This window comes from Tupaia chinensis, unplaced genomic scaffold (assembly GCF_000334495.1).
Source record: "Tupaia chinensis unplaced genomic scaffold, TupChi_1.0 Scaffold148234_1, whole genome shotgun sequence".
Lineage (NCBI taxonomy): Eukaryota > Metazoa > Chordata > Mammalia > Scandentia > Tupaiidae > Tupaia > Tupaia belangeri.
In genome coordinates this window covers 2,643,278-2,669,919 of record NW_006208084.1, presented here as the reverse complement: position 1 = coordinate 2,669,919, position 26,642 = coordinate 2,643,278, and the positions used below count along the sequence as shown (strand labels likewise).

The window sequence follows — 26,642 nt, the reverse complement described above, 5'->3', positions numbered from 1 at the left end:
GTGAGGGTAAGAGGTCACACAGCTGGCCCAGGACTGCTATCCCTGGAAGGGCCTGGCAACGAGGCTGACATCTGGGAGCTCGGGTTTTGAGGTTTGGGTTGGCTCTTCTCGGGCAATGGCTCACTGTGTCCAAACTGGTTGTGCAAACAAAATGGTTTGTGATGAACACCTGCTTTTCTGGTGGGAGTCAGGAGTTTGGGAATGTGTTAGGGAAAGGAGGGTGCCTACATGACCCTATCTCAATAAAAATCCTGGCTGCAGAGTCTCTGAGACTCCCTACTGCACAGTTCATATGTGTTGCCACAACATGAGAGAATTTAGCATGCCCTCTGTGATTCCACTAGGAGAGGACTCTTGAAGCTTGAGCCTGGCTTCCTCTGGACTTCAGCCTGTGCATCCTTTCCCTGAATCCTTTCACTGTCACAGATCATAATCAAGAGTATGATAAATGCTGAGTCTTGCATGTCCTCCTAGAAAACCGTTGAACCTAAGGATGGGCTTGGGGATCTCTGACAGTGTCAAAATGACTGATGGTGGTTCTAGCCTCACCTCCTCAAAACGCATAAATAGGAGTAGAAAAAGAATACCCTTCCCAGCAGTTCTAGCAAAAGTCTGTGGGTAATGCTCACTAGTTCTGATTGGCTCCATTTGGTTATGTATCTACCCTGAAGCAATCACCATAACTAGGGGGATTTTTAGGGTCCTATGGCTGTCCAGGACTGGGTCACATCCTTATCTCTTCAGCCAGAGAGTGGATGGACATCTCCGTACACACACTGAAAACCCAACTGAGACTAGTGGTTGGGGAGGAGTCATAACTTTCAAAAGAAAAAAAGAAAAAAGAGGACATTCTACTAATGTGAGAAGGGGACATGGAGGCTGAGCAAGTAAAACAGCAGATCTACTACAGAGGAACACAAATGTGGTATATCATGAAGAAGCATTTGCTACAGTTAAACATCAACAACTACAACTAAAAGAAAAGGAAGCAAGAATGGAAATCATTCTTTCACTCTGAATCTGTATTTTCTTCTGTGTTCCTTGCCTCGCTTGCTAAACCAGAAACAAGGGTCGTCCACAGATCTTTTCTCTTTACCACATCTTACCTGGACACCCATTTCTAACCCCTACGTGGCACGTGATTCTGCTGCTGCATCTGGCCTCTGCCTTATGTCAGGCAACGATCACTTCCCACCTGGATACTGACGTGGCCTCTTTTTTTTTTTTTTTTTCTTTTAAAGAATTATTTTATTTAACTTTATTTATTTACTTATTTTTAATTTGACTTGGGGAGAGGGGAGAGAGAGAAAGCTAGCCACCAGGGAGAGAAAGTGAGAAAGCAAGCCACCAGGTCTATGACTCAAACTGCAGTCAGTCATGTGGGAGTCAGGTGCCCCTAACCTCCACCCTACCTGCCTATCTCTACATGGCCTCTTAATTTTACTCGGGTTTTGATTTTGCACCCTCTCGCCACCCCAACTGCTACAACACATCCCCTTTCTAGGCTGAGGACTGGCTGGTCTGATTAGGGCACTCCTCCTTAGAGACTGTCAGGGAATCCTTGCTGTCTTCTAGAAAAGCCCTGTTTTTCGCCATGGCAAAATGAACAGGTCCTGATGAACAACCCGCATGACGTGATGAGCTGGCTCGAGACTCTGCAAGAGCCCAACAGCACTGCCTCTAGATCTTGGATTCCAAACAGTGATCTGAACAAATCTCCATTTTTCTAAATCACTCACAGTTTTTAGTTTCTATTACTAACCTCTATCACCCTTATCCTGGTTTCTGTTACTAGCCGTAGAGCAGATGAGAACACTCTATCATGTCTTCATGCCTTTGGTCCATACTGCTCTCCCTTGGAAATGGCCTGCTCCCCTTTTCCCACGGGGTGATCTCCAGGCAGTGCACAAGGACCTCTCTGTCTTGGGCTGTGGTGATGCCTTTCCCCACCCCTGAAATCGCTCTCCCCCTGGTGGCACCACTGTATTCGGTATGTGCTCCCCTGTCTCTCACCACAGTCCTTCATCATCACCTGTTGGCTCTTCTGACTTCTCAGGCAGGATGGACTCTCCATGGAGGCAGGTGGACCATCTTACCTGCCATCCTCACAAACTCCTTACTGACTTACAGACTGGCTAGGAGCAGGGCTTAAAAACCTGTGGAATGATTCACATGAAAGAGAAGACAGGCTATAATCTTGGCTCTGCCACTTACTAGTTAGATGATTTGAGTATGTTATTTAAGCTTTTTAAGCATTTGTTTCTCTCTCTCGTGAGATAGGGACTGGACTATATTCATCTGTCAGGACTGTCATGAGGATGAAAGGAGCTAATGTACATGAGATGTTCAGACGGCTGCACAGCCTGGACTACACGAGGCTTCTGCCCTAAAAAAAATGCACCACATTAAGAAGGGGCGCTAGGTGTAGGGTACATAGAACTACCTATACAATCTTCATGATTTTTTTTTAAATCAAAGTGTTCTTAAGTAAAAAAGGTTATTTTTTTACTTCTTATTTTGAATTGCCGGAGGGTGCATGTGCTCTCCAGAGAGACAGAGAAAGAGAGAAAGGAAGAAAGCATCCCCTCATGGGGCCTGGCCACACTGCAATTCCTTCTCCTCCATTTCTCTATCCTGTGGATTTGGGACATGCACACACACATACACATGTGACATGTACTTCAAGCAACTGGGGCTGGGATTAGAACCATGGTCAGCCACGTGGGATTTGGCTCCTTTAACCACCAGGCTATAGAACTCTCAACCACCTCTCCCTAGCCCCTGATATAAGGCAGATGCACCTCCTTTTTTTATATCCTAGTATTATATTACATTGTCTCAAAAGTAAAATTTTAAAAGAAGATTACTGGGTAGATTTGGGGAAATCCTTTCTTTTATCTTACAAAAAAGTTTGCTATTATAGAATATGACCTGTAATCAATTTTGACATCTACATAGTTAAGCCCAAAATTGTCAAATCTTTTCTGTCCCTGAGACCTACTAAGAGGTAAATAAGAAAACAAAACTCAGAACTTCCCTTTCTGATACAGATGACTATTAATGAAGAAAATTCCTCTTTGCTTCTACAGAAGCTGGTGATTTCAACAGGACCTATTCTGGTGGACGGTGTTCCTTTAAAAGGCCCCTCCACATGACTCAATTAGAACTTTGCACACACAACTCTGCCAGCTGCACTCTTCCGGACAGGCAAGCCCAGTGCACTGTTCAAAGAAGAGACTGGCATATTTGTCTTCATTGACAGGCCATGTTTGTCCTTGTCATACGTGAGATGCTGCTAATAATCTATGTATAAGCACTTAGGTGGACAGAAAGGTTGTGTCCTTGTGAGTCACAGAACGGCACCCACTGATTGGCTCTCTTTATTGCTCTTCATGCAAATGAGGAGCAAGTTGGTCCTTCTTGTAATTTCCAGGCAAGATCCCATATTCTAGCAAGTCGTAACTGAATCCATGGCTTTTGGTGGATATATATGCTTTTGACTCTGGTTACTTTGAATATACTTTCACTTAGTATTGCCTATATCTCTAGATATAAGACAAGGAAATGTTTTTATTTATCTTCTGAAAGAGGCAAGTCATTGCTGGTTGTTCACCTATCTGTGATCCTCGCAGAGAATGCACAGCTCAAGCGTCTCTGAGGCTAGTGTGGAGTACAAATAAGAAGAGAATGAAAGTGAAGCCGATATAATAGGTGTTTTGTTTATTTTTCAGAGAGAGATTTTTGCTATATCTGGTGTGTGTATGTGTTTACTGGAGAGGCAGAGACAGTGAGAGAGAAAGTGAGAAATCACTCCCCAGAAGGGATGGCCACACTGCAATCCCTTCTCCTCCATTCTTCTCTTGGGATTTTGGACACATACGCACATGTGCCTGGCTTGAGCTTCAAGCTGCTGGGTCCGGGGCTTGAACCCCAGTTGGCCATATGGGAATCCAGCCCCTTAACCACTATGCCATCTGCTGGGCCCAATATAAAAGATGTTTTAACATAGAGCTAATTCAGAAAGTCGTCCAAAGGGTATATAAAGAGGACTCCCAATTATGAACCAATAAACTAGATATTGAAAGTTTAGATTTCATTTTTTTGTGGGAGTCAGTCATTATTAACTACTTAAAACCATTACAGCTACTACCACTGCCATATATTTCTGACTGAGCCAACACATTTCCATTAGTAACAGGGGTCTCTTAGAAAGTGGTTCTTAACAGGAAAGACTTTACCCCAGAGGGTGTATTTGACAATATCTGGAGATGTCCCAGCTTAGGGGGTGACAGATACAACCAGATTTTAGTAGACAGAGGCCTGAGGTGGTGCTGAATATTCTACAATAGACAGGACAGTCCCCATGACAAGGAATTCTCCAGCTCCCAAATGCCAACAGTGTAAGGTGGAGAAACTATTGAAACAATAGTTCTCAAGTCCCTGGTGGTGTGCAAGTCACTGTTGGGGGATGACTGAGGGCGTGAGCCTGTGCAATTTGGAAAGGCCCCATAGGGGATCCTAATGATAAAGCTGCCCTGCACCCTGCAACATGGAACAACTGCTTAAAGGACAAAGTTGTACATGACCTTTAGGTGACAGTTTAGCTCTCACATGCCCATTAATCCAACATGGAATGTTGCTAATGCAGACTAGGAATAGAATCACCCCTCATGTAAGATCCTCTTGGTCAACATATTTGGAAAGCAAGCAAGATAAAAAAACAAAATCTCTCCTGAATCAGGGTTCTAAAAGTAGACTTGGTTTCCATACATTCATTTAATGAGCATTTCTTGTCTTTACATATTTGTGGTCTGGTGCCTTTGCTTGGTTTTAACCTACTCCTTCATCCTATTTTCTCTCACAGTGACACAGGTCAGAGGCCTATCCCCGCCACTATGATAGCTATGTTTGCATTCAAAATCTCCTGATATCAGCTGAATGTTAGAAAAGTATTCTAGCTAAATAATTCACACTACTGGCATCTAACCCTAAAATGGTCTCAGAAATATCAGAGATTTTTTTCAAGAAGGATGAGTTAGTAACATGAATTTCTAATAGAGCCTTAAAGAGCATAACTTGTGCATTTGGAAACAAGTAGGTGCTGAATAAATATTTATTGACTTTCTGAATGAGCAAGAAGAAACTTATGGGCAGAGCAGCTTCCCAGAGTCCTGGCCTTACTGTTGTTCAGCTTTTCAATATTTCTTTCTGAAATTATGAAACAAGTCCAAAACATTTTCATTCTACAGTCAATGTCTCTTGACCTTTGCTCTCTCCTTTCCCGCAACCTATACAAAAATAAGAAACAACCAGAAAACAAGCAATCGGTCTTCACAATGGGATGACCTACTAGGAGTGTTGCACGGGCAAGGTATTCACCAAAAATAGCAATGGCACAGATCTTCCCAGACCCTGTGGCCACACAATGAAGGGTAATGGAGGAGTGACCTGCTGAGACCCTAAGATTCTGATTCAGTTTTCTCCTCAAGTCTCCAGCCCTACCCACTTCTCTTCTCTACTACTCAAAGATAAAAGGAAAAACTAGAGAAACAGTATTAGTAACAAAGATAACATTGTATTTTCTAGACTCTAAGAGGCCAATGATTGTGGGATCTATCAAGCATTTTCCAGGAGAAAAAACGACCATCTGTCAAGTTTTTGTAAGTCACAACTCAGCTTCAGAAATGGAAAATGTGAGAAACGCTGCACTGTGGAACTGAGATAAAATAACAAATATCTGCAAAGTACTAGGTGGATCACAGGTTTTGTTCCTTAAATATTATTCCCATTGAGAATGAGAAGCAAAGTGCAAACTGCATGGAACAGGGGCCTCCAACCCAAGCATGGGATTACGTCTCACTCCCACCTGTGCTCTCCCTGCGGGGGCACATGGCCAGCTCTTCCTAGTCAGGACAATCCCCACCTCTCATGCATATAACCCTTGTCCCAGGCCTCCTTCCCCATCTCGATTGAAGTTATTTGGGGGACATTCTTTAGCCACAGATAACTAGTGTTTCTTCTCGTAACAAGGACCTCACCATCCTGAATCATTCATGTGTGTAGATAGCTGCCTTTTGGTGATGACAACAGGATGCCTATAACATGAATAGCAGCAGCAGTGAACACTGTCAAATGCTTTCTGCGTATTCGGTTCTGGACTAAGACCTCTGCATGCTCATCTCTCATTACTCTCATATCAGTGCCCTGAGAGCAGTATTGTCTAGACTGTGCTCACAGGAAAGCGAGGCTTGGAGAGCTGAGTAATGCTGAAGGTTATAAAGATGGCAAGAGGATGCTGAGCAAACCCAAGGAAAGACCTTCAACTTCTCTGTTCTCCACCTAGAAGAGGACACCTAGATTGGGGAAGGAAGAGGAGAAAGAAAGATCTCACATCCACTTATAGAAATTGTTTTTTCCTTTTTTTTTTTTTAGATTTTTGCTATAGGGCTCATATGCTTTCCAGAGAGGCAGAGAGAGAGAGAGAGAGAATATGAGAAATCATTCCTTAGGGGTTATGACCATGACACAATTCCTTCTCCTCCATTCTCCTCTCAGTATCTTGGGCATACATGCACACATGCCCAGTGTGAGTTTTAAGCCGCCATGTCTGGAACTCAAACCATAGTCAACTACATGAGAGTCCAGCAACATAACCATTATGCCAACTGCTGGTTCCTCTGGCTCACTTTTTAATAGGCCTGGCTCCTGTACATTTAAGAAAGCCACATGAGGGACCAGCAGTTAGTGTAATGGCTATGTTGTTAGACTCCCATGTAGTCGACCGTGGTTCAAGTCCTGGACCCAGTGGCTTAAACTCATGCTGGGCATGTGTGTGTGCGTGGCCACAATCCCGAGAGGAGAATGGAGGAGAAGGGATTGCCGCATGGCTATCCTCCCTGGGGGTTGATTTCTCGCTTTCTGTCTCTCTGTCTCTGTCTTTCTGGCACGTGCACACGCCCTAAAGCAAAAACCACTCAAAAAAAAGAAAAAAAAAGAAGGCCACATGATTGACAGAGAACACATCACCATCAGGGGGATCCTGCCAATAGACAGAAATGGCCCCTGTGCCCACGCTGAAAGGACCACAGAGTCCATTACTCAATGCGCATTTGGGGTCACAATGCCAGGGCAATTTGAGGCAAAAACCAACATCATTCAGCAGGTAAGGTTGCACAGGCAGGCACTCGCAACCTCACTGGGGCAAGGGCAGTGATTTTTCCTGATGGATTCTGCTCAGCACGCACTCTGTCCCCTCTCCTCTCTAATCACGGCCTGCCTATTGCATCCAGCCCAGCCTTTGCATTTGCTGACTACATTTTGCCACTGTCCACTGAGCCCTGGGTTAGAGACATCAAATCTAGCCCCTCCTTCACAGGACCAGGTGGCCCAGAAATAGCATCCTTGGATCCTCCACTGGGGTACACCTAGAAGTCCAGAAGACAGAACTTGAATAATTTGGTGAAAGCATTGACTTTAATACCCCAAATCTATTTTAGTTTCATAAAGGAAATATCTGAAGATACTCCAGCCCAGACCTCTCCTGTAAGATCGGCTCCTTTCATCCCATCTCTTCATGAATTCGCCATCCAGGGCTGCCATTCTACTTTTCAGTTCATCTTTAATCCATGACGATTGCTCTGCCCCCAAGACAGTCCCCTGCTATGGGCCACTACTCTATCCTGCTACCAAAACTCTCTTTTAAGGCATTGGTTTCCTGTCTCACCTTTCAGCTCCTTCTATATTGTGGCCAAAGGGATCTTTTCCAAACCTGAAAATCTGAGCCTATGCCTCTGTATCTGAAGCTCCGAACTGTCTTCCAACAACCTTGGGATAAACTCCCAAACCCAAATTTACAAGACCCTCCATACTTCTGCCTTATTTCCCACCAATCACTTTACATAGAACCATTGGCTTTATTTGTTCATTTCTTCGCACATCTTGAAAGAGCACCTACTATGTGCCTGGCACCATGCAAAGTACTTAAATACATCAGGAACAAAACAAAGACCCCTACCCTCCCAGTGCTTAGAGACTAGGAGGAAAGATACACAGTGGCCAGGCAAAGACAGCTGCATCTTGGGAATCCGGGCCTGTGATGCCTCGTGGGTGGTACAGAGCAGCCCCTCTGATAAGTGTTTTCTGGATAAGGGGATGGAAAATGGAAGTGAGCAAGGTGAGAGGGATGGGAGGGCATCTCAGGTTGTAGGATAAAATGGGACAATCAGGGAAAGTCTTACTGAGAAGCTGAGATCTGAGTGAAAACTTGAATGAATTTATGGCAGCAAGAGAGGGAGAGACCTGGGAGTCAAGCCTTCCAGGTGAGGGGGCATCAGAGCAGAGGACCAATGGCACAAGCTGGTCTGCCTGCAGAACAGATCGAATGTTTCTTTCTGTTTCTGTCTGTACTGTTTCCTCTCTGGACCTCAGGCCTTCCCACAGGCCGCTCCCTCTAAACAGAGAGGCTAACCCTTCCTTATCTAGTCCCTTCAGAAGCCCTGACTCTCCCAATTCCTTTGACCAGTAATCACTCCCTCGAATGTGATTCTACCTTACCCTGAATTTTCCCTTTCAGGGAACTTCCCGCACTTTCACGTAGCTGCATGCTCTGATGGATCTAGAATCTAGTAGTGAAGTGCGTGGGCTCTGAGGTCAGCCTGGCTTCAGTCCAGGTGCTGCCACAGACTCGTCTTCAGTGACTGCAGGCAAGATACTTAAGAACTTTTATGAAGGCTAAATGAGACAGCTGGGACCTGACACAGAAAAAGCACTTCCTAGATACCAGCAACGCCAGGGCGGACTGGGTCCCTCTCATTCACTGCTTTATCCTCCAGGCCAAGGGCAAGCACAGGGACTCAAAGGATAATGGATGAATGAAAAAGCAAGTGAAAGACTGAATGAATGTGGAAAGCAGAAAGAATGGAGGAAGGGATGGAGGGCCATAGGAGGGGCGAAGGAAGGACGCCAGGGAGGGAGGTAGTAGGCTTCTCTTCCCCTAATTCTAGGAATTTCAGATTGAGGAATAAGAGGGAAAAAACAATCAAACGGGACTCAAAATCTGCAGATGCAGAAGAGAAGGAAAGAAAATATGATGTGGAAGTACTGTGCAAAGCAGGTATTAATGGCCGACACGAAGCCTATGGGACAAGTATTAATGTATCATTCCCCCACTTCATACAACAACAAAAAGGCTCCGAAAAGTTAAATGAATTTTCTAATATGATAAGAAAAGGTAGATTCATTTCACAGTTAATTTGAAAATAATTAAAACCTCTTCACTAATTCTGCCAGAATTAAATCCTTAATATCACCTGACGGTGTGCCTCTCAGCTGGTCTACTGGAAACACGATCTGCCTCTAGCAGGAAAAGCAAGGGCTAGTTTTGGTTCTGCATAGAAGGAACCATGGAGAAGCAGTGATGAGACCAGAGGGGTAAGAAGAGGAGGGTGGAGGAAATCAGGAGAGAGGCCATCGAACCTCTCCAAGTGGAAAATATACTAGGAGCTGGAGGATGTGAAAAACCAAAACAAGGGTCCAACAGGTGCACGGAATTTAAGGTGCTAAACTCCCACATGGCCAACCACAGTTCGAGTCCTTGACCTGGTGGCTTGCTTTCTTGTATTCCCTTTCTGTCTCTTTCTGGTAATTGTGCGTGCCCTATAGTAAATTAAGAAAATAATGATAATAAATAAAATTAAATAAATAGTTCTTCTTTAAAGAAAAAAAAATGAAAATTGGTGGTGAGGAGGGATCCATGTCAGTACTGGGGTGTGCAGGAGAAATTTTAAAAACCTGGTACAGATCGAAAAGAAACACCCCAAACTTTAAGCAAAATCGTGGGATGGATGACAAAGAACACAGGCCCAACCTGCCTCTTTTGCAGCCTAACTCCAGACCCTTTTGGTGTGAACAGTGCCGTTACCTATACAGACACCAGCTGTTGGTGTCATTTTTAAAGCACTTTGAGAATTTACATCTTTTAAAGATTTCTGTTTTTCTTCCCTGTGGCAGAATAGTCTCTCAAGTTTAGAATCTGTCAGGAGCAGATGTGAGATGAGTGGAAATCTCTCTGCAGAGCCCTAGGAGAGGCCACACCAGGCCAGCCAAGAAAGGATGACTTTAACTGGGGAAATCTGATTGGTGTGAGGTGACATGGTCAATCCAAAGGGTCTTTTATGATTCCTTTCATACCAGAGAAAAGGGGTTAATGTAGAGCTTCACTGGGAGATAGGTGAAGACAGGGAAGCAGGATTTAACGTCATACAAAAGGGGACCAGTAGTCTAATTCTGAACTTAAGACACTGGAGAGAGGGGAGAGAGAAAGAAAAGAAACTCGTGTGGCCCAAACCCTGCATCTTCATCCAGCAGGCACCAGGATCATCTCCTGGACCCTTACCAGCACTGCAGGAAGACCTTAGCATTTCTCTTCTGTTGTGATGCTGTGGGTGAGGGAAGTGAAATGTGCTCCATAAGACCATCCTGAATAAGTAGATGGGCAGGAGCTTTCTTGGCTGAGTTCCTGCTCCTCTGCCAACTCCATCAGAGGAGACAAGCCGGGGTGAGGTAAGAAAGCAAGACAAGACCCGAGGAAACTTCAAAGGGTTTTAAAAAATCACCCTCCAGGCAATTGATTATAAGCATAAAAGTCCTACAAATGTCTTTTCAGAAGTAATATTTTCAGTGTTCTTCATGTTCAGCCTTTTCTACATGATTTTACATTGAAAGCTGTCCAGCCCCGATGGCTTTGTGGACAAAGCTGTGAGCTAATGGAGCAGACACGCATTAATGGTGTCTACCGTGTGTGCCACTCTTCCTGGCAGGGGCCCTTAGACAAATGGGACACGGGAACACTATGGCACTCCATCGTGTGCAATTCTCATAATGACCCTATTAGCATTGTTCCTGGTTCACATGGGCCCAGAGAAGTCAGGTCACCTGCTGTCTTCATCCTCCTGAGCTGCTCTAATCAAATGTCTTAGACCGGATAACTTATAAACAAGAGGAATTGATGGCTCACAGCGCTGGAGGTAGAGAAGCTCTAAGATCAAGGTCCCAGTAGTTAGGTGTCTGGAGAGGGCTAGTTCTGTTCTCAGAGAGTGGCTTCTGTAAGCCCTCACTCAGAAGGAGTGAAAGAAACGAGTCCCCTCAGGCCTCTTTTATAAAGGGCACTAGTCCCTAGTCATTTCCTAAAGACCCTACTTCTCGACATTACTGCCTTGGGGGTATGTTTCAATAGGTACATTTAGAAGGTACACAAACTCTAGACCATAGCTCCTGCCCACGGTCACAGTCATAGGTGAGACCTGACTCTGGCTTAGTCTACTGGACTGTGATGAGCCCATGGGTTGAGCTCTTAGGGCCCATGGCCACCCTGAAGAAGATGATCTGTGAATTGCCATTCTGAGCCAAGTTTTGGAGACTGGGGTTATATTTCTCAATTTCTGGGAAAACCATCTTTCTATGCCTCTGATTTTGCCTCCATATCTTTGTCTCTGAATGCCTTCTTTATTTGGGACTCATCCTCTAACAAATGAGTCTACCTGATCACCCAGAGTTCTTCCATGTACCTAGCTTTGGTTTCCCCCACGAGACTCTTATCTCTGCTCACATGACAATGTTTTTTTTCTTTCTCTTCTAGGGAAGGCAGGATGTCAGCAAAGACGTCTGGATGTAAAGTCAGACTGAGCTCAAATCCCGGTTCCACAACTTTAGACCTGTGAGGCCCCGGGTAAGTTATTTTGCCTTCCTACACATCAGTTGCTAAATCTTAAAATAAGAACATGAACATAATTACTTCATGGGAGTATTGTGAACATTAAATGAGTTTACCCACAAAGGGCTTAACAAAGTAGTTGACACAGAGTAGAGTAAGTGCTTAAAAATATTAGCTGTCATTAGCCACAGTGAGCCTATTAGGTCCTAGAAAGATATCTACTGGCATGATGCATCTGTGGTGAGGGTGAGTAGGGTAGCCCATGCGTGCACTTGACATCCTGAGCAGACCTGTTTCAGGGTCAGAACTTTGCTGTTCTTGAAGGAGAGGTGTTTGTCTTTATAAGCCGAAACACTACCTCAAATACGCAGCATGGCTTTATTCCAACAGCTCCGAACTACGACTGTGCATTTATTATTTACACCTTCACAACAGCCTCCCCGAATTGCTAGAGTCAGATGCTATTTCCAATTTTCTGTGCAGTTAAAACTCAGGGGGTCCTAGTGATTCATGACCAGCAGTCACACCCAACTAAGTGCAGACCTCACTTCCCAAGCTGTGGGGTTGGCTCCTTCTCGGACAAGGTAGCTGAGGCAGTGGACAGAGTACAGACTTCAGAGTCTGAGGTTCAGCTTTGCTATCTCATAGCTCTCTGAGCAGGAAAAGTAACTGACCTCCTCTAGGGCCTGGTTTACTTAACTCTCAGAGGTGTGAGGCTTCTAGCTCAGTGTCAGGAACACAGAAAGTATTAAAGAAGAGAGGTTGCTTTCCCTTGCATCACAATACTCATGAGTCTGCTTGCCTCCCCATCATTGCCATGTGGATGCCCAACCAGACTTAACACACCTCAAACCAAACTTCCCATTTTGCCCACAATCTCTTCTTCCTGCAAGCTTCTCTGTCTCACAGAGGCTATCTCATCCTTCCAGCCACCTTGGGGTCTTCCTAGACTCTGCTCTTGATTATTCCCCATAAGCAATCGACAAAATATCTGAGGACTTGACCTCCAACATGTGCCCTCATGTGACGACTCTACTGCTCCTCTGAGTCTGAGCCAATCATCCCACACCTGGAGGATGGAACAGACATCTAAACAGTTTTCCTGCTTCCACTGAATGGTTTCCATTCTCTAAAAGGTGGCCAGGATGACCCATCAGAAACAGAAACTAGATGAAATCATGCTTCTGTTCAAAGCCCACCAATGGCTCCTCAAATTACAGAAAAGGAAGGCAAAGTCTTCTCATTCCCTCCAAAGAAGGCCTTCCCTGATCTTACCTGACCAAGATCAGCCCTCTACTGGGCTCACTCCTCTTTTCGGATTCTCATCCTATTTCTCAAACAGGCCCATCCACTTCACAGCAAAGTTTCCACTATGTATTATTTGTATATAGGACATAATTTCACCATTTTTTTTTCATACAGGTATGTTTGCTTATTCCTTTGTTTTCACTGCTTCTTCAGGTCTTTGCTTGAATGCCATTGGGGGGGGGGTTGAGATCTTCCATTACTACCAAATTTCAATATTAAAACTATCTCTCTCTCTCTCTCTCTCTCTCTCTCTCTCTCTCTCTCTCTCTCTCTCTCTCTCTCTCTCTCTCTCTCTCTCTCTCTCTCTCTCTCTCTCTCTCTCTCTCTCTCTCTCTCTCTCTCTCTCTCTCTCTCTCTCTCTCTCTCTCTCTCTCTCTCTCTCTCTCTCTCTCTCTCTCTCTCTCTCTCTCTCTCTCTCTCTCTCTCTCTCTCTCTCTCTCTCTCTCTCTCTCTCTCTCTCTCTCTCTCTCTCTCTCTCTCTCTCTCTCTCTCTCTCTCTCTCTCTCTCTCTCTCTCTCTCTCTCTCACACACACACACACACACAGAGGCTTTCATTTCCCCTTTCTCTAATTTCCTTCAGAGCTCTAATCACTATCTAATGTACTATACATTTTAGTTGTTTGTTTATTACCTGTCTCCTTCCACTCAAATAAAAAGGTTCAGGGGTAGAAACTGGACTGGTTTTATTATTGCAACATGCCTAACAGTCAGAAAAGTGTTTGGCAATTAGTAAGAACTCAGAAAATATCACAGAATGGATGACTCCTGAGCCTAGCTATTAATAGTATGTCCAATTCATTCTACTTAGAATTGGTGGCTCTGAAAATCTCCTAGGGGTTGGCACAGGCTGGGTGCAGGCTGCTTACTTGGGGTGTGAGGTATTTGTTCCTGAGGTGAAGACAAGGCTCAGGGAAATGGAGACACCTCGAAAAGGCATGCAAGCCTCTACATCAACAGTACAGACTGAGGTGAGTCTAGGTCTTTAAATAATGGCTTCTTAGTAGAGTCTCCACATAATGGATTTAGGTATAAAAGGATTTCACAGCACCATTAAGGAATCAAGTCAATGGGTAACATGAACACAAGAACAACCACAGTCCCAGATAAGTAGATATTCTAAAACAGAGAAAAACTAGCAAGTCCCCAAACTGCTTCAGTGTCACTCAAAATGTCTACAACGGAAGACGCCAACTGCAATGGCCTCTAGGAGAGGAGAACTCTCCCTCATGTTCCAGAACATTTTGCATTTATGGGTCGGTCATAAGATACTTCCTACATTATGATCTTACTTCTAATAGCCCCCAATTAGGGAGAAAAACAATAACAACAAAAATATACAAAAGAGTGACAAATGGAGAAGAGCTTGCTTCTTTTGTGTTCACCTCTGTGGTTTCTGTAACACTGAGAGTGGGCATGAGAAAGCTCAGATGCTTTATGTGCCTCTGCTGGTCATATATACAGTAACACAGTTTGCCTTGTCCGTGAGCTTGCTGGAGGGTAGGTGCAAGGCCCGCAACGGCTTTAGGTGACAAGGGCTTGTAACAGATTCCGCTGCACGGTGGTGGTAGGTGAGGGGTGGGCTAGCAAATGCCAGATATAAACAAATAAAAGAATGAGCCAATAAAATGCAGCCTGTTAACTCAGCTCCTTGCATTGAAATTTTCCCTATCCCTGTCCTGACCTTGGCCCATATATTCTGCCCAGCCCCAGGAACCACCTTCAATTTAAGCCCTCCAAACCCAAGTCCTTGTGTCTGCCTTTCTATAGACCATGTTGGGGAATGTGAAAACCATGGTTATTAATGATTGCTGCTATTAGTGGCTACGGAACTCCACTAGCACTGAGGCTACAGTAGAGTATGATTTCCTCACTACAACTCTACACTCTGATCACTCAGCCCAGGGTGTTTGGTAGTTTTATCCACAGAAGAGCCTAATTCTCTCAATGTACACTGCAGACTGAGCTCTCTAGAAATTGGCTGAGATGGAAGTCAGAATGCAAGAGATGAATAGTGACAACTCTTGGGGACAGACCTATGGAAGGGAAGGGCTGGCCAGAGAGAAACCAAGGTACGAGGCAGTCTCCAGTGAGTATTGCAGTTGACCTTGCAGGGCTACATGCAAATCAGCTACTCCATGATGTGGGGTGGTGGGAAGGGGGTGCAGCCACAGGTAGGGTGACCTTCTCCAGTGAGGCCAGCCCCAAGGAGGGCTGACACTTGAGGGCCCTCTCTCTGTAGGCAGCACTCCCAATAGCTACAGAGTAGAAATCCTTTACTTCCAAAGGTAGATGTGGGTGCCTACTGCATACACCCACATCTCATCTGACGAGACAGTAATGACTACCCCTCCTCTGGCATGCCTTCCAGCTGCCTCTTCTAACCTCCTCCAGGAGAGGTGACAGCTCTCACTGTCCCTTTATTATTCACCTTATTTCCAGGGGCAGGCACACTATCTGACACCCAGTATGGGGTACAATAAATGCTAGCTACCTAAAAGCATCACTGAACACTAAGCATCAGTACAAAAATAATAAAACTCCATGTAATTACAGAAAAAACTACCTCCAATGAGTTCAGTGTGCTCAGAAAGAAAAACAAGCAGAAATATTTGGGAGACCTGAAAGAGCAGCAGATGGAGGCCAAGCCAGAAGCATTCTCTTCTCAACTTTGCAGAACCCTGGTTCCCCCAAGCTCTGCTTTATTTAGTTACAAAATACAAAGACATATCCAAGCATTCTATGATGAGGAGATTAGAGAACTGAGACACAATCAGTTTTGCTAACGGGTGTCTTTGTTAGTGTTGCTATTGTCACAGATCAGGAAAACAAATTTCTCTAGCTTATTTATTTATTTCTCCTTTGAGTGAGAGAGGCAGAGAGAGACAGACAGAGACAGAGAGGCAGCAGCCCAACTGGGTCTTGGTTCTGTGATCCATCCCCAGCCTCAGCCTCAGCCAGTTCCAGACTGTGGACACGCATGTGCCTGGTGTAGTCAGAATGGTCTCTGGATTTGACCTTGGAACCTTTCTATGGACATCAGTGGGTCTTACTACTGCATGACAATCTGGCCCTAAAGAAAGTACATCTGGGGCCAGCAAGTGCTGTGGAGGTTAAGATGGCTGGATCCCACATGGCTGACTGTGAGATTCGAGTCCCAGAGGTGCTACATGCCCAAAAGCCTGAGAAGAAACTAGAGGGGAAAGGATTGCAGTGCACCCATCTCCTCTGGGGGTGACTCCTCATTCCCTCTCCCCTCTCTCTGTCTCTGTTGAGCAGATATGCTCTGTGGGGAGAAAAAAAGAAGTAAATTTTAACCCCAATAAGAAAAAGAATCCCAGGATCAAAATGCCATCCTCCTAATATGTGGAGGACTTTCTTCAATTAACTCAGTGCTAAGATGTCCTAAGAAGGAAAGAGGCAGTGACCAGAGTGGGCAAGAGAATCACTCTCCATCCACAAACAGAAGCAGAAGCCAACCGGAATATCCTGTGATTTATGAAAACACAGTGATTTAAACTCATTAAGTGGTATTTCACCTTTGTAAGATAAGGAGCTAAGAGAAGAGGCAGAAGAAATTTTAAATACAGAAGCCAGAGGAGAAATTAGGTTTATTGTTTTTTTTTTAAAAAAATTTGCTAGAGAGTAAGTGTACGTGCTAGAGAGAGACAGAGAGAGAAGGAAAGTAAGAAAGCATCCCCCATAGGAAATGGTCATGCCATAATCCTTTCTCTTCTACTTCTTTTAGGATTTGGGGCATACATGCACATGCATCCAGAGTATTTTTTCAAGTCGCTGGGTCCAGAGCTTGAATCGAGCCGTGGGCCATGTGATATTGAGCGCCTTAACTACCACACCACTGGCTGGCCCCAGAGTGCAATTTACAAAAAAAGAGGAAATGAAGAAAATAATAACCTTGTTGTCGAATTACTTTTTCATGGTATCTGTTCCATATAGAAGAGTTTTTGAAATAATATAATTTTTAGGAAAACATTTGGGAAAGGGGTATTAAAATAATAACCCCAGATTTGTGCTAACCTGTCTCTTCTCACATTATTTGTGTGGAGGTAAATACAGTTAATGGGCTCACGGCTTCCCACCAGGTACTTTCATAAACCTTGAGGCGGTGACAAGAGTTATTACAATAGCTCTGAAGAAACCAGCCAGACTAGAAAGAATGTCTTATAAAGTCAAACTTACCTACCTCCTTGAGATAATAAACCCTAACGTTAATAAAAGTTAAAGCCATGGTAACATTTCCAAGCACTCTATGATCAATACCCATTTCCACTAACTCACAGGCTTTCGCAGCAAGCAAAGTCTCATTTGAGAAAAAGAGAAAACAACGAACACATGTCCGGGCAGAGGTTTGTAGATACTCAGTTACCTCCAGGCCAAATATATAGCTTTGATATTTATCTGTTATAAAGCAGCCTAAATCAGACTATTCCTATAAACTAGACTTGACCACTTCATTCACAATCGAAATGCAAACATGTTCTAGTTTTACTCTAATACATGTCAAATGAAAGTAGATACTCAAGTCTATTTGAATTTCCTCACCCATTCTATTAGCATGACCTCATTCAAACTGACCTCACCTTTTGTGAATAAAGTCAGTATTTGCAGCATGCCAACATCTACAAAGATACCAGAAAAAAAAGGGGCTACAATTACCTTTGAACTTGTGGAATACGGCCCACAGCTCTGCAATGTCAGTTGCAAAGGTGATATCAGTGTCAAGGACGATGACTCGCTCGAGGTTGGCAGGAAGAGTCTTGGTCAGAACAAGCTTCATGAGACCATAAATCCCAGAGTAATGTTTGTTGGGGATCCAGGAAACTTCAGACTAGACAGAACAGGACAAAGAAGAAGATGGAGAAAGGGGAAAAAAAAAAATCACTATATTAATTCTTTGCTTAAACATTGCCAATGGTGTCTGCAACATAAAAAGTACCAAGTAAAACTCTGTTTGGCCAGCCAGGGAAATAGTGGTTAAGGACGCTGGATCCCACATTGCTGCATGGTTCGAATCCCAGATCCAGTGGCTTGAAAAACATGTGAAGTGAGTGCATGTACGTACTCAAAATCCCAAGAGGAGAACGAGGGCTCTCTCTCTCTCTCTTTCATATGAATGCACACGCCCTCTAGCCCCCTCCCCCCAAAAAGAGAGGCCTTGCTGAATAAATAAATGAATGTCTTCTTAAAGATTTGTTCATGCATGGGGACCAGCAGTTGGTGTAATGGCTATGCTGCTGGACTCCCATGTAGTTGACTGTGGTTCGAGTCCTATACCTGGTGGCTTACACTCACACTGGGTCCATGTGCATGTGTGCCCAGGATCCCAAGAGGAGACTGGAGAAGAGACTGTGGCATGGCCATCTCCCCTGGGGGGTGATTTCTCACTTTCTGTCTCTTTCTTTCTGGTGAGCACACATGCCCTATAGTAAAAACCTCTCAAAAAAAAAAAAAAAAAAAAAAGATTTGTTCATGCATTTACATTCTGACATGTGAGGTTTATTGAAAAAAATATATCTGAATCAAGGGAGAGAAAAAATATGAAATAATTATTACATGCAAACGTATGCTCACATTTTAAGTAAATTTTTTAATATAAAAAAAAAAACTACAGAGGCTCACCAGAGGAAATAAAAATATGCCAAAAAAGATACAAAGTTTCAAAAATTGAATTGTACCATATATACTTTTTGCAACTAGCATCTAATTTTCTAAGATAGGTTTATTTCTTAAAATTACAGTCTATTTCTGTGTAATTAAAATTCAATTTAATATTGGGTTGTCGGAAAAGCCATGATGCACTTTAGCACAGCAAAACATAGAAAAATACGTCAAGACTTTTCCAACAACCTAATACCGTTGTTAAAGATTACACTGACTTATTTGTTTTAAAGCTGTAACTACCCAGATTTGTACTGTGGGCTCCTCTGCTCTCAGATAAACAAATTAGAGGGACCTGGCTATAATCTATGCAATACTCCTCATCTGACAGCAATAGAGGAGACACACACACAAGCACACACACAGCAGAAATGAGGAACCATGCAGTGCTGACATTGCAGTCCTCACCTAATGTAACAAATCAATGTCCCACAGCAGAGTGGAGTCATTAGCAAGGTCCCATTTGGTATCCAAAAGGAATACTAATAATAACACACAGCACCAATGAGAAGAAAGCTTTCATAGGAGGCAGGTCGCAAATTAAGGTTGCTCTGGGCAGGGGCCCCATTCTAGCTACAACAGTTAAGTTTCCACAGGAGAGAAAGCACACTTCTTATTTTAAAGAGGCTAAAAGCTGTAGTAGGGTTAACATGACCACTTTGTCAGGACTACAAATAATGGTTTTCTCCTTTGTCCTTCTAATTCTAATTTTAAAAACTTCTGTTTTTAATTGCCAGAGGGTGCATGTACTCACTAGAGAGACACAGAGAAACAAAGAGACAAAGCACCCCCCCAACAGGGCATGGTCATGCCACAATCCTTCCCCTCCATTTCTCCATCCTCTCTGGATTAGAGGCACATATACATGCACAGGATCCCGGTATATTTTTCAAGCCTCTGGGGCCAGGATTTAAACTATGGTTAGCCATGTGGGATGCAGTTCTCTTAATAACCACTAAACTATGGAACCAGCCTGAAGACTTATTTTTGTTTGCTGTTTTGTTAATTTGCTATAGGATATGTGTACTCACCAGAAAGAAAGACAGATCAAAGTAAAATTATACTTTAATTTCAGCTTCCCACAAACTTTCTAAAGGGCTGTTGTACATATACACATATAACTGACTGGTCTATACATTCCAACTTCTTTAAATGAACAACTATTACTGCTGCACAGGAGAAAGGAAAAACACCACATCCTTTTGAAATGTATCATATCTGTTATGGTGAGAAAATAGGAGCACAGGAAGCCAACTGGGGAAGCCATGAAAGGACACCCTCTGACACGCAGACGACCCATTCCACCTCCCCAACCCGCTCTAAGCTATGTTGTCAACTGCCACTGTTTCTTAGAAACTATTGAATGAGTTAGTCGGTATTTTCAGTTTTGCAATCATCCGTTGCTTACATGAGTACAATCTGGACCGGAGAAAAAAGAAAATGTATAACAGGTTGAACTATCCACCATGTGTTTATCTCAAGGAAAAGAAAACACCAACTCTGTGTGCACAGTCCCTGTCACCTTGGATCTGAGCAGCAGTTGGGGGAGAGGAGGAGAGGGAGAGAGACAGAGACCAAGTCTGGGCACCAGCTGGCTAGAAGGAGTTCGATCTTCATAAGCCTCTGTTTCTTCACTTGTGAAATGCACATGATAGCTACATCACGTGCTTGACATAAACATTAAAGGAGAGTGAAGGACTCAACTGCCTGGTACCCCAAAGACACTTAATAAACCTAAGTTCCCGCCCTTCGCCCTGCTTCCCCCACTACCTTCCAAATAAAGACAGTTCCTGACTTCGAAGAGTTCAGTTACACAGAAGAGTCATTGGGGTATCATATGCATTTCTGATATAACAACATTTTCCACTTATGCTGGGTTTATCAGCATGGGACCCCATCACAGGCTGAGCGGCATCAATATTTAGACGGAAACCTCTTTAACTGCTGTATGTTGAATACAAGGGTCTCTAGGATGTAGATCATATGTCCTTGGGTTCTGGAGTCAGACACACATGGATTCAGATTCTGGGACCATCATTTAATTTCTACGTCACCTTGGACAAGTTTGCTCAGCTTTTCTGACCTTCTGCCACCTCTGAAAGGCAGTCACTTCTTAGTGCTGACTTCATCCCATTATAGTCTGGGTGTGGTTGGAAACAGACAGCACTCTAACTGGGTAGTCTAGGAAAAACTGAGGAACAAAAGTGCTCTTTTCCAAAGGGCATGGAGAACGAGGGGCATAACAGGAGCTGTACTGGAGGAGAGGAGATTCGGGGCTGTCTCCACCCACAGCCTGACGTGGTAAGGCCAGCAGATGCTGGAATGCAGAAAGGGTGAGCCTCAGGAGTAAGGCTACTTGGCTTAGAGCAGCCAACTTCAGTAGAAGGACACGGTTTACCTGTGGCCCCCGCAGGATGGAAACGGGAAAATATTTTAATTTCACTCCTCTCCTGGTCACCAATCTGGTAAGGGGCCCTTCTGGCCAATCCAAATGAAAACCAGAGAAAAAGTGAGATCAGGGATGCAGCCTTTTATGGGTCAGCCTGATATATACAAACATGCCAGGCAAGGATGAGAGAGAAGCTGGAGGGATGGACCTAACAGGACCAACATGACGATACTGTTAATATAAGGACGAGTTAAACAAAGGATGGCAAGGTCAAAGCATAATGCCTTATACGTAACCAGTACCATATATACACCTGGGATGGACGGACAGGTAGATGGACGGGCACAGGACAGGCACACAGACGTGAGTGTCTGCAGTGTACGGCAAGCAAGATGCAAAGATACAGCTAGACTCTTCCAGGAGAAGGTGGGTGTTCTTTGTCCAAACCACGTTACCCTTCTTCGGAGTTACCTTTCCACCTGGCCATCACTGTAAGATCTGAGGACTGAGCAAGTGATTCTCTCTAGAGTGCCATAAGAAACTTCCACACGAAAGTCCCGGCCTTTGAAACTCAGCTCGGTTTCTTCTCTCCCCTGAGAATGTGCCTGAACTGAAGCTTGGCAATCATCAGTCCAGGCAGCAGAGCTGTTATTTAATCAGACCTTTGATTAACTTTTTCATCTATTTTGGTTACCATCAAAGCCGGAGAGCTTGGTGAAAACTGAACACCAGAGTGTTGGGTTAAGCCATCTAATTAGATCGCCCTGACTCTCAGCTTTATTTTTAACACACATACGAGGCCCTCGGATGCATCGCGGAACACTAAGACTACAGGAATAAATTAATCTCAACATGAGCCCAGGCCTGAATGTCACTCCAAGTCCCCAACTTAATACATAATCAATTAAGCCTGAGTGTTCAATTAGAAATAAAGGAGGCTTTTGGATGCTTCTGCGTTCAGAAAGAAAGCCTCAGGTTAGGGAAGGAAATGAAGGAGTCTTTGGAGGGAAAGAATTTGTAGTAAAAAGCAGGTATTTATTATAAATGGCTCATTCTCGTATAGACAGCATCCCGTATAATATGCTCTTCCTCTGCCTCTATCCACACTCTTCAAGTCTCAGCTTAGAAGTCACAGCCTTCCCACTACCCCAGGCTGGGTTAGGGCTCCCAAGGCAAGAGGCTTCCCTTCCTCTGGTACAGCAGGGCAGCAGGTTATCACACTGTGTTTAATTCTCCATGTCTCTCACCTACTCTTGACTGGAACTCCTTGAGGCAGGGATGATGTCTTTTTTTATGATGGAATAACAAAGCAATTACTCAGCTATAGTTTGATGAATGTGCACTACCATGGCATCTGCCAGGCCTGAATTCAAGTCTTATTTCTAACGTTTTCATCGGCGAGGAGAAGTGTCCCTAATTGCTGAAGTCATGGTCCCTACAGTGCAACGGAAGAGGCATGGTTTATTAAATCCCAAAGCCTGGTCTTTAGAAGCACTTATGCCTCTTATAAGCTGTGTGAACTCAGGCAAGTCACTTAATTCCTCAGATTTCTCATCTGAAAAGTGGGGTCTTAGAATATTCAGAATATTGCCAGAAGAACTGCAAAACATCAGCCTTGAGCTGGGCACCCATTTCTCTTCTCGCCGGGAATGTCTGTCAGTCTGTCAGTCTTACCGAAGCTCAGATGATTCAGGTTTTTGGCAAAGCAGGAAATCACTGTGACATTAAAGGAGACATCAGAAAAGGAGATAGTACTGTCTAGGGAAATAAGTCCATTATCACCTTTTTATGTTATATACAAGAGGTCAATAAAAATCACAAAATGCGATCTGCCAGAAAACCCCTCTTAAGATGTGCAAAACCCCTCTGGTGGATCTCCAAATTAGACAGCATACTCCTGGTGTAGAAGGAAAAACGGGTGAGAGGGGCAGTCTCTTGGTTCACAGTGACATTGATCTCACTCCTACTCGCAACAGACTTCAATCTAAACAGGGACATCAAGTCAGGGGGCAATGGGGAGAAGAGCGTGCTCAGAGGGAGTTCGGAAAAACTCAAAGGCACTGTGCAGATTTACCTGAAGGTGTCCTATTAAAAGGATAACACCTGGCAGAGCAGTATCCTACCACGTTCTTCATCATTATCAACATACCAAAGGGTTCATGTAATTAAAATGACTGCAAAAATGAAAGTTAGGCTTATTTTAATGGACAGACTATTATCCCTGCAATGGCTGTTAATAATTCTAACCAGCATGGTCTAAGCTTTAATTAGCAAAAATGCAATCATGCCGAAGATTACCACCTAATGCGCTGACATAAAGGAGCATAAGCAATCCCAGGTTTTAAGGGTTTTGTGTAGAGTGGGGAGTTGGGGACTTCCCAAGGGGAAATTCACTTTTCTGCAGTTGCTAGTTACTTGGTGGACCCTAAGAGGAGTGTCTAGGAAGTGTTGAGTGATTCTGGGGTACCTCTAATGCTGGCTGGTCCACAAAAGTCACGCAGAAAACCTGACCAGAGTAGTGACATGCGCACAGAGGCAGAGAGTTGCATGGAGGACACATCGTCAAAGGTGTTCGCTTATAATACACAGCAGAAGGAAAGCAATATCTCAAAAGTGATGCCAAGTTTCTGACATTTTATAGACATGCAAAAGACAGGAACAGAGACTGGTTTTGTCAGAAAATGATGCCTACTTCCTCTTGAAGAGAATTTTTCTGGAGGCACTGGGATGCCCCAGGGATGATGAAAGAACAATCTATCTGCAGGCCGGCTGGTGGTGTGGTGGCTAAGGCAGCTGGTTCCTCCATGGCCAATGGCAACAGTTCAGGTCCTGTCTGAAAAACATGCCAGATGCATATTTGTATGCACCCAAAATCCTGAGAGAGGAATGGAGAAGAGGGGATTGTGGTGTGATCATTTCCCCAGGGGAGTGCTTTACTTTCTCACTTGCTCTCTCTCCCTGTCTCTCTCTGGTGAGCACATGTGCCCCATAACAAAATCCAAAAAAATAAAAAAAATGTAAAAATAAATTATATTTTGCATTTACTGGATCCCAGGCACTGCAGCAAGAACTTCATATGTGCTAATAATTTTTTTAGCTTGCCATAGGGCATATGTACTTGCTGGAGAGAGACAGAGAGGAACAGAGAGGAAACATGAGAAATTACCCCCGAGTGGATGGTCACATTGCAATCCCTTCTCCTCTATTCTCCTTTTGGGATTTTGGGCATGTACGCACATGTATGTGGTGTGATTTTCATGTCTCTGGGTATGGGGCTTGAACTGCAATCAGCCATTTTGGAAATCCAGCACCTTAACTACCATGCCACCTGCTGGCCAGTGCTATCTTATTTAAGCCCCTCCTAACATGCTAAGATTGGGTATCAGTATCTCACTATCTGAAGGTTAGGGGATAAAGACTGAACCCCTCCCCTTAGCCCATCTTCCAGTTTCCTAGCCCTTGATATTCCACTTTGGCATGATTTGAATAAGTCTGCCTTCTCCTCTTCCCACTGCCCCAGCCTATTCATGCATGCTCTTCGTTAGTCTGGGTTACTACAGATTCAGAACTGCGTCCGCCTCTATTCAAACAAACCTTCATACACCTGGTTTTCATAGAATCAAGCAGAAAGGACTCAGAACTGGGTATTCCTGGCTTCTAAATCTCTCATGGCCTTAGTTTTCTCTCCTGTGAAATAGGAATAGTAACACCAGATCTTGCTTCCTTCCTAGAGAGCTATTATATTTATAGCCTGTAAGCTTTCCTCCACCATCCTGGAAATGTTTATTGCTCAAAACAGACTTCTCATATCAACATTTTTCTGTAGATTTCAAATCACCGTGACACTTTTTATTTTTTTTAAATTAAAGTAAGTCATCCTAGCTGCAGAGTGTCTGAAAAGTCATTTGCCTTGCATGGTGTTTCTTAGTGGTTGTCTTGGAAACTAACCTGGATGTTGAAAACCTAACTGTTGATAAATTGAGGGCAAGGAACTCAGGTGGGGCAAGAACTTTGGCAGGTGCTTTGAAGGAGAATGAGGAAATAAGTGGGAGTTTGGGAGTTGGGTTGGCCAGATTGCAAATCCCAACTCTACTGCCACAAGACCAAGCCTTCATCTCCTCATCCGTAAGATTGAGAAAAAAAAAATAATACGTATGCCATGAGATTTGAAAAAAATAATACGTATGCCATGAGATTTGAAGCAGCATTGAATGAGTGAAGAGAACTGAGGAACATGGCTCACACAGTAAGACTGAAATGCTAGCTTTTAAAAAATAATAGTTTATACTTTACTTTTCCAAGAATTATTTATTTAATTTTATTTATTATTACTATTTTAAAGTTTGCTATAGGGCAGGAAAAAGAAAGCAAGCCACAATGTCTAGGACTCGAACTGTGGTCAACCATGTGGGAGTTCAGTCCCTTAACTACCACACTACCTGCTGGTCCAAAAGATGAGCTTCTAAAGTAGTTACCAACACATACTCCAAAGTTTTACTGGCGGTCTGAATCCTGGATCCACTGGTTGCTAGCTGGGTCACTTTGGTCAAGTAGTTAAACCTCTATGTAGCTTGATTTATTTTTATTTATTATTATTATTTATTTTTACTCTGTAAAAGAGGAACTCTTACAGCAAATCTCCTACAGGACTGTGAAAATTTATTGCTATATGTAAGTGTTAACTATTTGCTACTGTTAATGTAATTTTACTAATGATATTTAGAGCAATGGAAAAGATACATATCCATTAGTTAAAAGCAGCTGCATGTGTATTTGCCCTTGCCATGCAATGAGAAACTCTGGTTTAACTTAGTAGAGATTATTTAAATAAGCATTTAAAGAACACTTAAGGGCCAGGTACTGAGGAAGGATGAGGCGCAAGGGACCAGGGCCCATGATGGCTGAAACCTGGCTGATACTCTCAAGCAGGCTAGGTCTCGTAGATATTTCTTATTCATTACCGAATAAGAGGTTATCCCATAATTTACCATATATCTCAGAGTAACTAAAGAAGAGGATTTTGAATGCTCCCACTACAGAGTAATAATGACAAGCTATAGAAATGATGGATAGACATAGAATTATCCTGATTACATTATGACACATTGTATTCTTGTATTGAAAAACCACATTGTACCTCGCAGGTATGTACAATTATTATATGTCAATGCTATGGTTTAGATAATGGCTTGTTCCCCAAAGTTTCATGTTTTGGAATTTGGTCCCCAGAATAATGGCATTGGGAGGTGGGGAGGTCTTTAAGAGAAAAGACCTGGTGGTGGTTTGGACCATGGAGGCATGGTCCTTATGAACGGATTAATGTTATTGTAACTCTTGTGATATGTTGTCAGTTCTTGAAAGAGCAGATTGTTACAAAGGGATTAGGGCTGTCCCAGGTCTTTCTCTCTGCTTCTATCAGTCATGTGTGAGGCTTGTCTGATGTCTACCCCATGACTTTGAACTTTCTAGCCACCAGAATCGTGATTCTAATAAACCCCCATTCTTTTTTTTTTTTTTTTTGGAGGGGGGTTTTTGCAATAGGGCGTGTGTCCGCCCGA

The 26,642-nt window shown here is 43.6% G+C and overlaps 1 protein-coding gene across 6 annotated transcripts in view; it reads right to left on the bottom strand.

Moving 5' to 3' along the window:
* Positions 1 to 26,642, bottom strand: part of LARGE1 (LARGE xylosyl- and glucuronyltransferase 1) — a 662,422-nt gene that overhangs the window by 256,196 nt on the left and 379,584 nt on the right. For all 6 annotated transcript variants that reach the window (XM_027769037.1, XM_006170333.2, XM_027769041.1 and 3 more), the window contains one exon: positions 17,694 to 17,865. In XM_027769037.1, the coding sequence (XP_027624838.1) occupies positions 17,694 to 17,865 (172 nt within the window). The remainder of the gene's footprint in view (positions 1 to 17,693; positions 17,866 to 26,642) is intronic.